The 12,912-nt window shown below is 39.7% G+C and overlaps 1 protein-coding gene across 5 annotated transcripts in view; it reads left to right on the top strand.

Annotated features, from left to right (window-relative positions):
• Positions 1–12,912, top strand: part of IFT52 (intraflagellar transport 52) — a 29,627-nt gene that overhangs the window by 261 nt on the left and 16,454 nt on the right. For 2 of the 5 annotated variants that reach the window (XM_057703482.1, XM_057703480.1), the window contains exons 2-8: positions 161–401; positions 2,311–2,435; positions 3,063–3,150; positions 5,626–5,755; positions 6,057–6,132; positions 7,240–7,311; positions 10,641–10,767. In XM_057703482.1, coding sequence (XP_057559465.1) covers positions 333–401; positions 2,311–2,435; positions 3,063–3,150; positions 5,626–5,755; positions 6,057–6,132; positions 7,240–7,311; positions 10,641–10,767 — 687 coding nt within the window. In that variant the 5' untranslated portion in view covers positions 161–332. The remainder of the gene's footprint in view (positions 1–160; positions 402–2,310; positions 2,436–3,062; positions 3,151–5,625; positions 5,756–6,056; positions 6,133–7,239; positions 7,312–10,640; positions 10,768–12,912) is intronic. The other 3 variants (XM_057703481.1, XM_057703484.1, XM_057703483.1) reach the window with 3 other exon arrangements.

The following is a 12,912-nucleotide window of genomic DNA, read 5'->3' as shown; positions in this document are numbered from 1 at the left end:
TAAAAGGGGGCCGCAGATATAAGGCCGGATCCCGGACCTCAGACTGGGCTGGAATCTAGCTCGCCTCCGGCTGGGAGATTTTTAGTCATCCTGCGGAGTATGAAAGAGCATTGGACAAGAAACCGTAACATAACATCCTAGTCCCATCCGCCTTTTCTAGGAATCCTGCTCTGAGGAATCTGCCCTACGGCAAAAATAATTAATGGCAGAAACAGAAATATGTACAGTTCAGTAGGGTCTATGATGGCAAAAAATCGAAAAGATGCGCATGAAGATTGAGTTTATTGTGGCATAACCACACAACTGCTAATCTAATCAGAAGGCGGAATACAATGTTGTATGAACACACTATGAAGATAAGCATGGACATGGATGGAGTGGAACAGGAAAAGACAGCTGAGGTGGGATCATGGGGGGATTTTTTTTAAACCTGACAAAATGATTTTAAAAGTCAACCTAAAAAATAAATATGCGGGACTAACGAGGAAAATTCTAAAAATTAAGAGTAATAAGAGGGATTAGCTCGTATCAGCACCACCAAGTATTATAACATATATATTATAAAGCTGTAGTAATTAAAATAGTATGGAACTGGGCAGGAACTCAGTTGCCTATATATGGGCAAGGTGGTATTTTAAATTAGCATAGAAAAGATGGATTGGTGTCAGGCAGCTTGCTAGCAATTAAAACAATAACATTAACAAAATTAATTTTAAGCACCGAAATAAAGCCCAAATGGACTAAAATTTGTCTTAAAAATTATGATATCATAAAAATACTAGAAGAAAGCATTGTTGGATGTATTTATAATCTTAGCATGGTAAAAACTTTTCTAAATGTGTCATGCAACCCAGAAGGCAGAAAGGAAAAGATTAATGCTTTTGACTCTATAAAATTTAAAACTTGCTGTGTGGCCTGCAAAATTCAACCAAACTAAACCAAAGTAAAACAAAACAAAACAAAAACAGTAGCTAAGTCTAAAGACAAGTAAACTTATGAAAGTATTTGTTTAATGATCAATCAGAAAAGATTTAAACCCAATAGAAAAATGAGCAGAGTATTTAAACAAGAAAATCAGAAGAAATACAAGTGGCCAATATAAACAGTGAAAGATGGCCATCTCACTAATTTCAAAGTGCAAATCAAAATAATAAGGATTTTTTTTGGCATATCCTAATAGCAAAGATGAAAAAATTAAAAATAGATACAATTGTGTGGAAACAAATGGATTAGTGTTAGTGGAAGTAAAAATTAGTACAATTTTTTGGAGGGCAATTTGGAAATAACTTACTTAGCCATTCAACAGATAGGAATTTATTCTATAGATATGCAAAGTGCGCAAAAACATCATGTTTAAAGATGATGTTTGTAGTATTCTTTTTTTAATTTTTTTGTTTATTTTTATTTTATTTTATTTGTTTTTGGGTGTGTTGGGTCTTTGTTGCTGTGCACAGGCTTTCTCTAGTTGCGGTGAGTGGGGGCTGCTCTTCTTTGTGGTGCGTGGGCTTCTCAGTGCGGTAGCTTCTCTTGTTACAGAGCACAGGCTCTAGGCACGTGGGGCTTCAGTAGTTGTGGCTTGCGGGCTCTAGAGCACAGGCTCAGTAGTTGTGGTGCACGGGCTTAGTTGCTCCGCGGCATGTTGTATCTTCCTGGGGCAGGGATCGAACCCGTGACCCCTGCATTGGCAGGCGGATTCTTACCCACTGCGCCACCAGGGAAGCCCTGTAGTATTCTTTTAACTAGCAAAAAATTGGGGGGATAAAACAGATGTCAATCAGTATATGACTGGTTACATGAATTTTGGCACATACATAGAATGGAATACTGTGCAGCAGTTTTAAAAAAAAAACAGTGATAGATCCATGCATAGTGACATGGAAAGATGTGAAAGATACAAGTTAGGTGAAAAAAGTGTGTTGCAGAATAGTGCATATGGTCCTGTTTTGTAAATAAAACTATAAGTTAACACACGTATAAAAAGAATTTACAAAACTGTACTCCACATTTAATAGTAGTTAGCACTGAGGGATCAGGTTGGAAACATGGTTCCCAGCATGGTAGGGTGAAGGCAGGGCAGGGCCGTGGGAATGGGCTGGTGGGAAACCCAGGGTTTGCCTTGGGTTTCTGCAGCCATGATTATTCATTTCACTTTCAGCCTCTGGGAACTGAAGAGAAATTGTAGCTAAGTTGCGGCGGTATAACGCTTCTTAATGAATTATAAGAAGTAGACTATTTATTCCTTTTAGGGTCTTTTTTTTGAAATATTGTTTATTGTTTCCCTTTTTACTGATCCCTTCTTTTTTCCATAAGGTGACCATGGAGAAAGAGCTTCGAAGCACCATTCTTTTCAATGCATACAAAAAGGAAGTATTTACCACCAGCAATGGCTATAAATCCATGCAGAAAAAACTTAGGAGTAATTGGAAGATTCAGAGGTGACCAAGTGTATTGTTTTCCCTTCTGAGTGATGATAATAGCCTGCTGATAACACTGAAAACTATGGGAGGAGTTCCATTTAAAGATCGTTCAGAAATAAATTATTATTAAAACATCTCTTTCGAAAAGTGGCAATTAGCATATAATTAAGTGGTCCCCCAAATCACAAATCAAATAATTATTCCAATTATACATATGTAAGTTTTTAAGAGGTTAGAGGCTTTCTCCATATTTTAACTTGGGTCAGTACTTCAGCTTAGGGAAAGGAAAAATGAAAATATCTGTGTGTGTGTGTGTGGTTTTTCTTAATGGGTAAAGGATATGTAATCATACATGGTAATGGTAGAGCTGATTGAATTAGTAGTTGGAGGACTTCTTTATGCTCTAGTGTGGTTTAATTTGGACAGCTTAGCTTAAAGGTAGCATTTGAGCAGAGGCTGATGACTCTGGGGCAGGCCTATTAGAGGGGATTCTCACTTTGGGAGAGAGGCTGGACCAGGTACCTCTAAATCCCTTCATCTCTGTGCCTCTGTAGCCTCTCATTCCATACAGTCTAGATACTGAAATAGCTCATAAATTGGTTTAAATAATGGATCTAACATTTGCTTTTAAAATCATATTTCTAGCTTAAAAGATGAAATCACATCTGAGAAGCTAATTGGGGTGAAACTGTGGATTACAGCTGGGCCAAGGGAAAAATTTACTGCAGCTGAGGTAAGAAATATCCATAAAGAAGAAATGTAGTGAGATAGGGGCATAGGCTCTGAAATCCTGGACTTAAATCCCTCTTCACCACTTAACTGTGTTGCCTTCATTTCTTTCTTCATCATGGAGTTGTGATGATTAACTGACTTAATGCATGTAAAGTGCCAGACACATAGGGCAGGCTAATTCAGTATTAACCATGCTTCTTTGGCACATTTTTGCTTTAAAAATAGGAAAATTCCATTTAAAATTAAGCTGTTTTTTTAATTCCATTTCACAGATAGACAGAGAATGATAAATGTAAAACCCAAGCATAAATAACAAGTGTTGGCAAAGATGTGGAAAAACTGGAACCCTTGTGCCCTATTGGTGGGGATGTAAAACGGAGCAGCCACTATGGAAAACAGTATGACAGTTCCTCAGAAAATTAAAAATAGGATTATATGATCCAGCAGTCCCACTTCTGGATATATATTCAAAAGAGCTGATTTGTTGCAGAGCAGAAACTGGCACAACAGTCTAAAGCAATTATACTCCAATAAAGAGCTGAAAAAAATAAAAAGAGTTAAAAGCAGGATCTCAAAGAGGTGTTTGTGCACCCATGTTCCTCACAGCGTTATTCACAACAGCCAAAAGGCAGAAGCAGCCCAGGTGTCCACCAACAGGTGAATGGATGAACAAACTGAATACATCAATGAATTATTACTCAGTCTTTAGAAAGAAGACAGTACTGGTACTTGCTGCAACATGCATGAATATTGAGGATATTATGCTAAGTGAAACAAGCCAGTCACAAGAAGACAAACACTGTATGGTACCATTCATATGATGTACCCAGAGTAGTGAGATTCATAGAGAGAAAGTGAAAATGGTAGTTGCCAGGACCTAGAGGGAGGAGGGAAATGGAGTTATTTTGTAATGGGTATGAAGTTTTTGTTTTGGTTAAAAATAGTTAAGAGGGTAAACTGTATGTTATGTATATTTTACCACGATTAAAAAAGCAAAAAGTCCAGAACATAGCAAGAGCCTTTCTCACAGAGACTTGGAAGTGCTTGGTGTTCATGGAGGGTTGTAGGGAGGAGGGAAGTGGAGGCAGGGCGGGGCCAATGTGGTCCTTAAACTTGCGCATCCAAGGTCTCCTTCTCTTACTTTGGGTGGGGCCACAGGGATGGGTCCACAGGGGAGCATTTCTATTGCCCTTTTTTTTCCTCAACCTAATTAGAAGACCTTCTCATCTGGGAAGGGCATGGAGGGAGACATAACTACTTAATCAGGTTAATTCAGAGGAGGAGCAGGAATTACCATTGGGAATGTGGATGTGACCAGCCATCGCTACCCAATGAGACCCCTTGGAAAGTACACACGGGGGGCAGTGGCCTGCGGAGGAATACTGTTGGGCTATGGCCCCACACATCAATAGTTTCTCCTCCACCTCCTTTCTTACCTAGGGAAGAAAGAGAGGTGTCCCCATCTGTGCCAAGGAGCAAGCAGCCTCAGGAAAGCCAGGACATCCAGAGAGAGGGCCAGAGACCCATACCTAGGCCTGTTCCCAAGAGGAGATGAGTGCCAGGCCAAACCTTTATTTAGGCTTTCAGGGGTAGGAAACAGTGGCTTCCAAAAGATGGGGGTCCCTAGAGAGGCAGATTTTGTTCTTTGGAACTTTAGCTTAATAAAATGTTCTCTCACTAAACTAGCCCCTGACACCAGGCTTTCTCTTTAGAACTGGAGTGAGGTGGGAAGGAAAGGAGAAGACCGTTTAGCTTCTTCCTAAGAATCAACATTCTCTTGTGTTTTTATTCCATTGGGCTGACTGTAATGGTCAGCAGACATCTTCATCCAGGTCTGGCACCACTGGGGTGCCAGAAGGAAATTATTCATATTTTTATTATCCTTAAAAATGTCATTTTGGGAGTTTTTGTTTTGTTTTTGGGGTTTTTTGGTTTTTTTGTGGTTGTACTGCGTGACCTGTGGGATCTTAGTTCCCTGACCAGGGATTGAACCTAGGCCATCGGCAGGGAAAGCATGGAGTCCTAACCACTGGATTGCCAGGGAAGTCCCTGGGGAGTCTATTTTGTAATTATATAAACATACATACTTTCTATACATACTGGAGTGCACATTCCAATTTTATTCTCATGAGGTGCTTGAAGAACGTTGAGAGGCTATTGGTCTAGACTGCCCATCCAGGTGTTCTCAGTCTAGGTCAACAAAATCAGCTCTAGATTTTCTTCCGTCCCCAGCTTTGTGAAAGGAAGAGAGCCTTCTAAGAGATAGGTAGACAACATGAATTTCTCACATGATTTGATCAGTCAATGACCTGAACAGAAGTCCTCTCTGGGAAGTGGTATGAAATGCCTTTGTCCTGATATCCTTGGCTGGCAGTGAGATTTGAAGTTGTTTCTTTTTCAGCTAGTTAAGGTCTTATAGAGTTTTGGACAAAGGGCTTTGGGGTATATTCATAGATTGTTTTTTTTCTCTGTGTAGTTTGAAGTCCTAAAGAAGTACCTCGATGGCGGTGGAGATATCCTTGTGATGCTAGGAGAGGGTGGGGAGTCCAGATTTGACACCAACATTAACTTTCTCCTAGAAGAATATGGAATCATGGTTAATAATGGTAATTATTGTTATTGTTATTTTACTAGAGGCAGTGATTTCCTATTTATTATTTATATTGTAGTCCTCTGGGCCTACTAGTACAATGGAAAAAGCCCTGGGCTGTGAGGGTGCATGCATGGTCCAGCATTCTGGCCTCACCCGCTGTCTGACTTTTCTGGTGCTAGGCTTCTTGCATTGAGAGAAATGAGAGAGATCAAAATATATTTCCAGGATTCCTTCCAGGTCAAAATTTGTACATGTCTATAATATCAGACTTACTTCTAATCTAAGTTGCACCTTCCTCTTTTTTCCCCTTAAAGATGCTGTGGTTAGAAATGTATATTATAAGTATTTTCATCCTAAAGAAGCTCTAGTTTCCAATGGAGTCTTGAATAGGTAAGCATATTGAAAGCAAAAATGACTTTGCCAGTGACTCTCCTCTTTCCTATGTGACTCTTCCTTTCTCTCTTCCTTTCTCTCTTCTCACACATTCTTTTCTCTGGCCCTTTTTCCTTTCTTGCCTTTTTGTTTTATTATATCATAGTTTATTTTATTATATTACTTTTCATCCATCAAATAACATTCCTCCTATGTTTTGAAACCTGACTCCACATCACCTTTTTGACAGAATATATTCATTTGCAAGTAATAGAAAACCTATTCAAATGGGATTAAACAGTAGAGACTTTACTAATTCATGAAATGAAAAGCCAAGAAATAGGCAGGCTTTGGATATGGACTGACTGAAAGAGTCATAATGTCATCAGGGCTCCAGTTCCATTTCTCTGCGGTTCTCTTGGCTCTGCTCTCCTGTGTATGGGGGCTGGATAGTTTTAACAGTTCCCAATTCGTATCCTCATGCCACACCAGTTAGGGCAGGAGCACATGCCTTGGTCCCAACATTCCCTCAAAAGTAGACCTGAGGTTTGCTCTCTTTGAGCTGACCTAGGCCACCTAGGCCACATCATGAACTGGTCGCTGTGGCAGAGGACATAGAATGCCCTGGTGGCACAGTTGGGTCATACTCTCCACCCCTGGAACTAGGATGAAGTCAGTTTTTTCTTATCCACTGCATCCTGAAACATAAATTTAGAGCTTTGAGAAAGTGGGAAATGACTGCCTAGAGAGGCACCATCAGGGGCCTTCTGGGAGCTTTTCCCTATATTCTAAGTGATTCATTCCACGCTTGAACTTGCCAGGTACTCGGCTGGGTCTGAAGATACAGAGTCTAGAACACAGGACTAGAATGTGGGTCTAGTACATATTTGGACCCTCCCCACAGGACTCGAGAAAGAGGAAATGATTCTTATATTTTCAGGTAGACTTTTGTAAGCTTCCCAAAAGAGATGTAGGTGTGTAGGATTACCTTTATCTAATTTTTAAGAATTGTATTTTGAATAAGTCTGTACAGTTCTTGTATCTAATTCATAGTTACTATTAATGAATGGAGTGTGAAATTCCTAAATTTTTTTTGTTTACTAGATTTTAATTTTTTTCTTTAAGGGAAATTAGCCGAGCTGCAGGAAAGGCCGTGCCTGGTATCATTGATGAGGAGAGCAGTGGAAACAATGCCCAGTGAGTGTGTTTTTCTCAGGCCACCTGAAGAGGACATATCTTTCATTTGAAGAGTTTTCTTTTTCAAAGTGAAGCGTTTTTATTTCTGATTACAAAAGTAATTCTCACCAAAAACCAGACTGATCAGTTCAAAATGAAGAAAATAGAAGTCCTCCAGTGTAAATCCATGCCCCTCTCCCCAAAGATAATCCTTCTTAGTAGTATTTAGATTTTTTGATTTTTTTTTCATATATAAAAATAGAGGTAAGTACTTTATCCTTTTAATGACTGGATTAAATTGGATGTATCCTAATCTAACCAGTCTCCCATTATTGAATATTTAGGTAGTTTATAATATTTTGCTTTAATAACACCACCTGACATTTGTTGAGCACTTACTGTGTCACAGGCATGTATTATTACCTCATTTAATCTTTGCAACAACCTGTAAGGTTATTGACAAGATAACAGAGTTTAATTGCCCAAGCTCACTTGACTCGTAAGTGTCAGAACTGAGCTTCAAACCTAGGCAGTCTGTTTCAGGGCCTGTACTCTTACCTTCATTTCCTTACTGTTATCATAAACAGTTTTATGTTTGTTGTAAATAACAAAACACGAAGTGAACGTCTTTGTACATACCATTTTTGTGCACTTATGCTAATATCTTAGTAGGCCAGATTCTTAGCATTCAGATTTCTGGGTCAGAGGTCTTCCAGTTGATGCATTGCCAAGTCAGCTTCCAGGCGTTTGTAGCATTTATAGTCCCTATGAACACGCCCCTCTCTAGCCAGCATGGAATGTTCTATGGAAAATGATGCCACTTTATTTTAACTTGTAGTTCTTTGATTATTATGAATGGGATGGCTTTTAAAGTCTGTTGGCTGATTGTATTTGTTCTGTGAATTTCCTGTTCAGTGCTTTTTGCCTGTTTTTCTACTGCTAATTTGTCTTTTCTTATTCATTTGTAAGACCTACATGTGTTACAAATGTTTTTCCCAGTTTACCTTTTTACTTTGGGGTATTTTGCGCCATAGAAGATGAATGTTTTTATATATTTAAAGCATATTACAAGGCTCTAGTAGTTAAAATAATGTGATACTAATGCAGAAATAGTGAAAAATAAATTAAAAAATTAGAATCAGGTCCAAAATATATGGAAGGTAGAGGTTATTAGTTTATAGTTAAGGTGACATGTCAAATTATTGGGGAATGTATGGTATAATTTTGGCTAATCATTTGGAAAAAATTTCCATTTTCATACCACACCCCAAGATATATTTCAGATGTATTAAATCTTTAGATATTAAAAACAAAACCATAAAACACTAAAAGAAACTATAGGTGAATGTTTTATAATCTAAGAGTGCAAAAGATCCTTCTTAGTATGAAACCAAGGTAAAGTCGTAAAGGGGAAAATGTATAGCAACGTATGTCATAAGTTAACATTACTGACATTCAAGAATCACAGTCTGATTCTTGGTGAATAAGTGAAAGAACTGTGGACTTAAGAGTTAGAAGGATTTAGAAGTTCCCGATTTCATGCCTTACTTACAGGGCGACCCAGGGCAAAATAACTGTTAGCTTCGATTGCCGTATCTGTGTAATGGGAACAGTATTAATCCTACAAAGTTGTTGGGAAACGCCAATGAGGCAGTACTTGTGGAAGTGCTCTGTGCCTTACCTGCTATCACATTATGACTTCCTCAGTAGTTGTAGTGAAAGGCAGATGGCAGGTTGTTAGTTTCCTGGGTTGTCTTGGAAGCAGCACAGTGCTTTGGGAGACTTTGAGGTGTGGATAAGCAGTCCTGCTTTGTGCTTTGAAATATCTTGACCTATTGGAGTCTCAGGCTCTCATTTAGCCCCATTTTTTATCATGTCCCATTTTTCTTCTTTTACTCTGCTGTGGCCACACTGACTTTGTTTGAATTCCTTAGGTATGCTAAGCTCTCTCTCACCTTAGGGCCTTTACAGATCTGCTCCCTCTTCCAGGAATACACTTTCCCAGCTAATCTTACTCATTCACACTTGGTTAGGAAAAGTCCTGTATTTGTTTTGGGGGTGGGTGTTTAGCCTTACACTTAAAGTCTTATCAAAATGTCAGTCTGATTGATTTCTTAGTAATAATAAAAGAAATAGAGGAGTGTAAAGAATAGCTTGGCAGTTTTCATCATATAACCATTCTCCCTTCCTCCTTAAGAATTACCACCCTTGAGTGCATTTGGGGGAAGTGTGGGGAAGGATGTGCCCTGACATCCACGTAACTATTTCTCCCATTTACCTTTCCTCTCCTCCTCCTTCCTTCCTCATTTCTTTCTTCTCCTGTCCTGGAAATCATGGGCTGCACCCCACCTTACTGGGATACTACTGGGGTAGGAGTGAAAGGAAGAGAATGGGGAACGTGGGGCAGGTACCACTTCTCAACCATGATGTGACACAGAAGTCATAGGTGTAGATGAGACTTTACTGAAGGGACTGTGAAAACTAACACTGGAAGGAAATAATTTAAAACTTAAACTGAAAAGAACAGTCTAAGAGAAAGGAAAATTTAAATTTTTATAGGGAACTCTTCATGGGTATTCCCTCTGTCCATTCCTCCTCCTTCCTGCCCTAGTTTCTAATTGTATGCTTTGGTTTTAAGATTCCTATTTCTCTCCATTCTGAGGACACTTCCTTCAAACAAATACCTTTGCAGAGCTTCATTTTTCTTGCAGTGAAACCCTAGCCCTTCCCCCAGGTCTGCACCCCACCCTTACCCCCTCTGTCCTACACCCTTTCCAGGAGTATATTGCCCCAAGTACTGATCCGCTCTAGACACTCACAGTCTTTGCTAGAACAGCGGAGATTAGAGGAGGGACTCCAAGGCAGGTCTGTGTAGAAGTGTCCAGTGTGGGATGGACATACACAATATGCCTCTGTTCATATAAGCACTCAACAGGTAGCATACACTTCTGATGACAGATATTCATTCTTAGAGATAACACGAGTCAGATTTATAAGGGAGAGGAAAGTATTTACATCTAAAACATTGTTACACAGAGCAGGCTCACGTATAGCTCTGGTTCAGTTTTTAGATGAGGCCCCCTCTTCTTCCTCTTCCTCCATTGGGGCTAGTTTTGTTCTTTCAGTTATAGTCATTTATACGTACGATTGTAAATTGTTAATTTATGTTCACATTTCTTAAAATGCTTTATTAAACCTGTAGCTGGAGTGATACTAATTTTGAGTTAACAAACCAAAGCTTATAGAATATTTTCTGTTTGATCGTGACTTGCTCAAGAAACACTGAGATTATCTTCAAAATTTTTTTATTCATTAAAAAAAAACCTTGAATATTCCTTTCTTTCTTTCAGGGCTCTCACCTTTGTCTATCCTTTCGGTGCGACATTGAGTGTCATGAAACCAGCAGTGGCTGTTCTGTCCACAGGCTCTGTCTGTTTCCCACTTAACAGACCCATCCTGGCTTTCTATCACTCGAAGGTACAGCCTTTCTTAGATATGGGTGGGTGTGTTATTTTTATTACTGAAATAGTAAGTAAGAACTTCTTTACTGTCTCCATAGAGGTTTCAGATATTTTCTCACTGGTCTTTACAACAGTCCTGAGAAGTAGGATTTCAAATAACTACATTTTACTGATGGGGAAACAGTGGATGGTCCGGTCATTGATGGAGTCAAGATGTATACCTAGCTCTTATACTAGATCCAAAGCTTTTCCACTGTGGCATGGGGGAACCTGTGTTATAACTGTCTCTCACTACCAGCTCTCACTGCCAATCTTAGAGAATCCATCCAGAGAAAGGTTGAGTTAGCAAACTACATCACAATGCGTAGAATTGCGCTGCTGGTATTTTAGTGTATCCCGGGAAAACAGATCAGGAGACTAGTTGTTCCGTTCTCATCCTAGAGATCCCACAAAATGTGGGAGCTGATGGTCCCAGAGGACACAGCCCTCCTCATTATCACCTCCTGTATCCACTACCTTTTAATTCATGTTCGCTGAACTCACCTTCATCTGTCTACCAAGACCTGGAATTCACCAGCTGACCTCCCAGTTTTTCTCCAGAGACCTGCATGTTTCCAGCTCCACGTGATCCTGTTTTTTCTTTGCGCGACCTAGTTATTACTTTCCCTCTCATATTTAAAAGCTCTGATGTCATTTTATTAGAAAGTAGGGACTTCCTAGATGGTGCAGTGGCTAGGAATCCTCCTGCCAATGCAGGGGACACAGGTTCGAGCCCTGCTCTGGGAAGATCCCACATGCTGTGGAGCAACTAAGCCTGTGCGCCACACATATTGAGCCCGTGTGCCCCAGCTACTGAAGCCCAGCACCTAGAGCCCGTGCTCCACAACAAGAAAAGCCACTACAGTGAGGAGCCTGTGCACCACAATGAAGAGTAGCCTCTGCTCACCACAACTAGAGGAAGCCTGTGCGTAGCAGCGAAGACCCAACAAGAGCCAATAAACAAATTAAAAAAAAAAAAGTCATGTAAAAAAAAAAGTAAATAAATGTCTATGCTGTGTTTGAAAGATGATATTTGGACAAAGTATCATAATATCATAATAGTTATAAGAATAGCTATTATGGTAGTTAGTCTCTCCTAAACAGCAGGGAATATTGTTTTAAAGTTAAAGTGTTATTAAATGATTCAAGATGTGGAAATAATTGGTTTACATGAAATGTCTGTTTATAGGCACAAAAGTCATGAGACACCATCTTACGGGGCCTCTGGTGGTGTAATACGAGAACTCTAATTATTTGATTTTTTAACTGTGCACAGAGATTTTACCTGGCTTATTCAGTGGATTTTTGTGGAGCATCTGTTGGGTACAGAATTCTGTGCTAGTGTGGTGATTCTTCTAGAACTCATGAGACTACCATCTCCTCATTGCATAGCTATTTAAAGCACATTTTCTCCTCTTAATAGGCTTTTAGTCCTGCCTTATAAACACAGTCTTTCAGAGAGGTTGTTGCCTCACTTGTTGGTGAGCTGAAGCGGTGATCCCAGAGAGGAGGCTACTCTCCATCTGGAACCCATGAGCAGGGCCAGGCTAGCACTGAGGGGTGTTCTACCTCCGGGCCCAGGGCCATTGCCTTCACTGAGCTTATCGTGAGCCTTTCTAGGTCTTTGGTTTACTGGGATAGACTCATTAGCATCGAAGGAGCACATTGGTCCTTGAGTAGACATACTCCTATTTAATTGGAACAAATTATAGGCAAATGCTGGAAAAGGAAGCTGAAGACAATGGTAGAATCTGTCAGGACAGAATAAAAAGATTAAAGGATGATCTATAATCTATTTGAAATAAATGAGGTAGGGAAAAGAAAATAACAGTTGACCCTTGAACAATGCAGGGATTAGAGGTGCCAGCTCTCTTCACAGTGGAAAATCATGTGTAACAGATCAGTCCCCTCTGTATATTCTGTTCTGCATCTGCAAATGCAACCAACCACGGATCGGGTAGTACAGTACTATTTACTATTGAAAAAAAAATTCGCTTGTGAGTGGACCCGTGCAGTTCAAACTTGTGTTGTTCAAAGGTCGACTGTATATTAAGGAAAAGAAAATATGTCTAACTATGAGTAGAGGTGTAGATATTTACTTACCTATGGAGATTCAAGTCCG

This window comes from Hippopotamus amphibius, chromosome 12 (genome assembly GCF_030028045.1).
Source record: "Hippopotamus amphibius kiboko isolate mHipAmp2 chromosome 12, mHipAmp2.hap2, whole genome shotgun sequence".
Taxonomy (NCBI): domain Eukaryota; kingdom Metazoa; phylum Chordata; class Mammalia; order Artiodactyla; family Hippopotamidae; genus Hippopotamus; species Hippopotamus amphibius.
Note: the sequence above shows the minus strand (reverse complement) of the source record. Positions and strands in the feature narration are given on the sequence as shown.